General features: G+C 43.5%; 1 protein-coding gene across 1 annotated transcript; it reads right to left on the bottom strand.

Annotated features, from left to right (window-relative positions):
- Window positions 1–1,631: 1,631 nt before the first annotated feature.
- LOC136317829 (melanoma-associated antigen B4-like) lies at window positions 1,632–2,669 on the bottom strand. Its single transcript, XM_066250552.1, has one exon. The coding sequence runs from the start codon at window positions 2,667–2,669 to the stop codon at window positions 1,632–1,634; it is 1,038 nt and encodes a 345-aa protein (XP_066106649.1).
- Between the last annotated feature and the right edge of the window lie 848 nt (window positions 2,670–3,517).

Consider the following 3,517-nt stretch of genomic DNA (forward strand, 5'->3'; position numbering starts at 1 on the left):
AAATGAAGATGATCATACTGTCACAGACACTGTCACTTTCATTTGTTTATTTCTACTTCTCAATTGTAATGGCATTCTTCCTGTTATGGCTGTTTTCCAATCCAGTAGTTTGAGAACAGGGCCATTCCTTTTACCACTTCAGACATATTTTCATGTGCTGAGAAGAAAATTAAAATAAGAAGTACAAGGTGTGTCTCGGGGTGGGGGAAGTAGACCAGTGTGGGTTTACCATAATTCACACCAGGAATCCAGTTCCAGCCCATGGATTTTGCACATTAGGAAGTTTGAAGTCTAAGATCTTCAGGCTCTCCCTGTACAGTGACCCTGATGAGCTCTGTTTGTGTCCAGTGGGATATATGTGATGTATGGAAAACATTTTTCACTGACCCTGACTTATACTGAGACCTTAGAGAATGCCCATTATAACTGTGATTATCTCTGAACTCAGATGTTATTATCAATCCAGCGAGAACTTTTTCTTACTTCTGTGTCATGTCAGAAAATATGTCGTGTTTTAAGAAAGGAAAACCTCGTCATGAAACAAAATTCTGCTTATAAATAAAACAATGTAATATGGCAATATGCTACCTCCACCCCCTCTTTACTCTCCTTTTTACTTTTTCCTTAATAATTAGAGAGTACTGCACCTTATTCAGCAATGATAGCTTCTCCTACAATCTATAATTGCATGGGTAGGGGCTGGGTCTTCTTTGCCTAAACATCCCCAGTGCAAGCATGAATTTATTCAAAGAGCTGATACTCAATTAATGGTTGTCAAAAATAAAAGCCATGAACGAAGAGGTTGGATTCACTATGATTTATATTCTCAAACGTCCTTGAAAAACATAAACAAATCCAGGTATATAACTTTCAAATTTACAAAAGAATAAATGTAGTAAGGCAAACAAATGACCAATTTTTTCAATGCACCACATCTTGATCCATTTGTCTACAGACGGACACTTAGTTTGTCTTCATATCTTGGTGTGACAAACACTACTAGGTACATATAGGTAATAAGTTATTAACATTGCAACAGCTATGCAAGGTTCAGATGAGGACAAGACTTAAAGGGTGAACACTTTTAACTTATGCAAATTCCTAATTACTATGTTGAGCAGTCAAAATGAATATATCATATGGCAGCAGTATTTAAAATAAATAAAAAATAGCCAATTTTATTCTATGTATCTATGTGTATGTCTATAGTCCTAAAAGTATCTATTTATGTATCTATCTATCATCTATCTATCTATATCTATCTATCTATATCTATCTATCTATCTACTTACCTATCTACTGCCTATTGCTACCAACTATTTTAGTGCAAAGTTCTTTAACATCTCAAAAGATATTCTTATCCTAAAACCATGTTATCTAGCACTGGATCACAAAAGTGATTGAAGGATTTCAATTTATATGTCAGAGATAATACTCTTAACATGGTAAATGGCAATAAAAGTGAAATCTGTATCATTCTTAAATCTGTAACTTGAATCTAAGTAAACATGCAAAAAGTACACTACTTGAAAATACCAAACAAACAGAAAAACAATCCAACAAGACACTCCATACATTAGAAAACTGATTAACAGGCTTTTTCAACCGAAAGTGGAGACTCCAGTTCGAGGTCACTCAGGGTGCGGGTTGCAGCTAGATGCGGTACTGGAGCTCCCACTGGCCTTGGAAGGGTGGCCAGCTGTGGATGTGGATGCAGCTTGGGCTCTGGTTTGAGCTCTTTCTTGCTCCTGTTTCAAAGCCTTTTCATATAGAAGTGGGAAGTCAGTAACTTTGGCATCATTGAGCTTGGCCAAAAACTCCAGTACTTTCATCATGGTGGTCTCAGCTTCGGCTCTTGGACCCCACAGGAACTCATAACGTGGAGGATCACTGTAGGGCACCTGCCGGTACACCAGATATTCTTCCTGCACCAAATCTTCGGTGATAAGCTTTCTGGGCTCCCCAAAGATAAAGTGTTTCTTTCCATCATAGACACCCATGAGATTCAGGAATTCCCAGATATCCTTTTCAGGGGCGCAGTTGCCATTCAAGAAGATCACACCCAGTAGAGGCATCAGAATTCCTTTTATAGGAAATCTCCAGCACTTGTTAAGACTGCTAGTACCTGGAGTTTCGGTAAGGCTGTAGACGTTACCGTTGGGCTTGACTTCTTTCAATTCTAGGCCATAGGCCGCATCCAATTGCTCAGTGACCCTCCTGAGGATCTCAGGAAAGTCCTTCTTGTACCATTTGTGGACTATCTTCATCATTTCTGCCTTTCTAATGGGCTCCTTCAGTTTATACTGAGAAAGCAGGTACTTCATCACCATACTTGCCTTCTGGGTTAGAAGGTCCCGGCCAGAGCTCTCAGTGGAAGTTGAGGCCTGAGGGGCATTTTTACTTTTCTGAACACGGCCTTTGGCTTTTCCTGATCTTTTGCAGGAAACCCCTGCAGTGGCACCAGTGGTGTCTGGAGCACTTGGAGACACCTGCAGAGAGACAGCACCAGTGGGGCTCGAGGAGGCTTCCCCAAAAACAGAAGAGGAAGAGCAAGCACCCTCTTCTTCCTCTCCTGCAGCGGCCTGAACACTCTCAGTATTTTGGGGCTCTGCTTTGTTTTGGTGGCGTTTCTCACGAGCACGGAGCTTACTCTTCTGACCACGAGGCATGACGGCTGTTGTTCAGGACAGCAGACAGAGCTCTGGGTGAATGGACAGGGTATTTGGGCACCTGGTAGATGGAGAATGAGATGATATGAGCACCTTCAGCAGGTAGATTGCACAGTGTTTTTACTGAAGGCAGCCTCTAGTCTACAGGCTATCTTGAGGTCATTACCCTAGAAACCCACTAGGCTCCTGTTTTCCTGGACATTCTGTATCCTGAGAACCACGTAGAGGAAACACACGACCTTAAGAGTGAGCTGTGCTGCATGCTACCATCCCTATCTAAACTTACTGAGATGACAGCAGGTGATGTACTGTGGGTCCCTTTGTTCTGGCATGTGGGGTACTGTCGGTTCATCAAGAGTATTATCCTGTGAACTCTGGGCTTAGCATGGGCACCCTCACTTCTTCTACTCTGATGTTGACACCTTAATGCTCCCTGGGACTCAGGAGATAGAAGTGGAGGGGAGCCTCAGTCTACTTCTTTTTTTTTTTCTTTCTATTTTTCTGAAGCTGGAAACGGGAAGGCAGTCAGACAGACTCCCACATGCACCCGACTGGGATCCACCCGGCACGCCCACCAGGGGGCGATGCTCTGCCCTGACCAGAGCCACTCTAGCACCTGGGGCAGAGGCCAAGGAGCCATCCCCAGCACCCTGGCCATCTTTTGGTCCAATAGAGCCTCGGCTGCGGGAGGGGAAGAGAGAGACAGAGAGGAAGGAGAGGGGGAGGGATGGAGAAGTAGATGGATGCTTCTCCTGTGTGCCCTGGCTAGGTATCAAACCCGGGACTTCCGCACGCCAGGCCGACACTCTACCATTGAGCCAACTGGCCAGGGCTTCAGTCCACTTCTT

Source organism: Saccopteryx bilineata, chromosome X, assembly GCF_036850765.1.
Source record: "Saccopteryx bilineata isolate mSacBil1 chromosome X, mSacBil1_pri_phased_curated, whole genome shotgun sequence".
NCBI lineage: Eukaryota > Metazoa > Chordata > Mammalia > Chiroptera > Emballonuridae > Saccopteryx > Saccopteryx bilineata.

Bases quoted from the DNA above. Each gene is read 5' to 3' on its own strand.
- LOC136317829 (XM_066250552.1), bottom strand. From the start codon at position 2,669: ATGCCTCGTGGTCAGAAGAGTAAGCTCCGTGCTCGTGAGAAACGCCAC.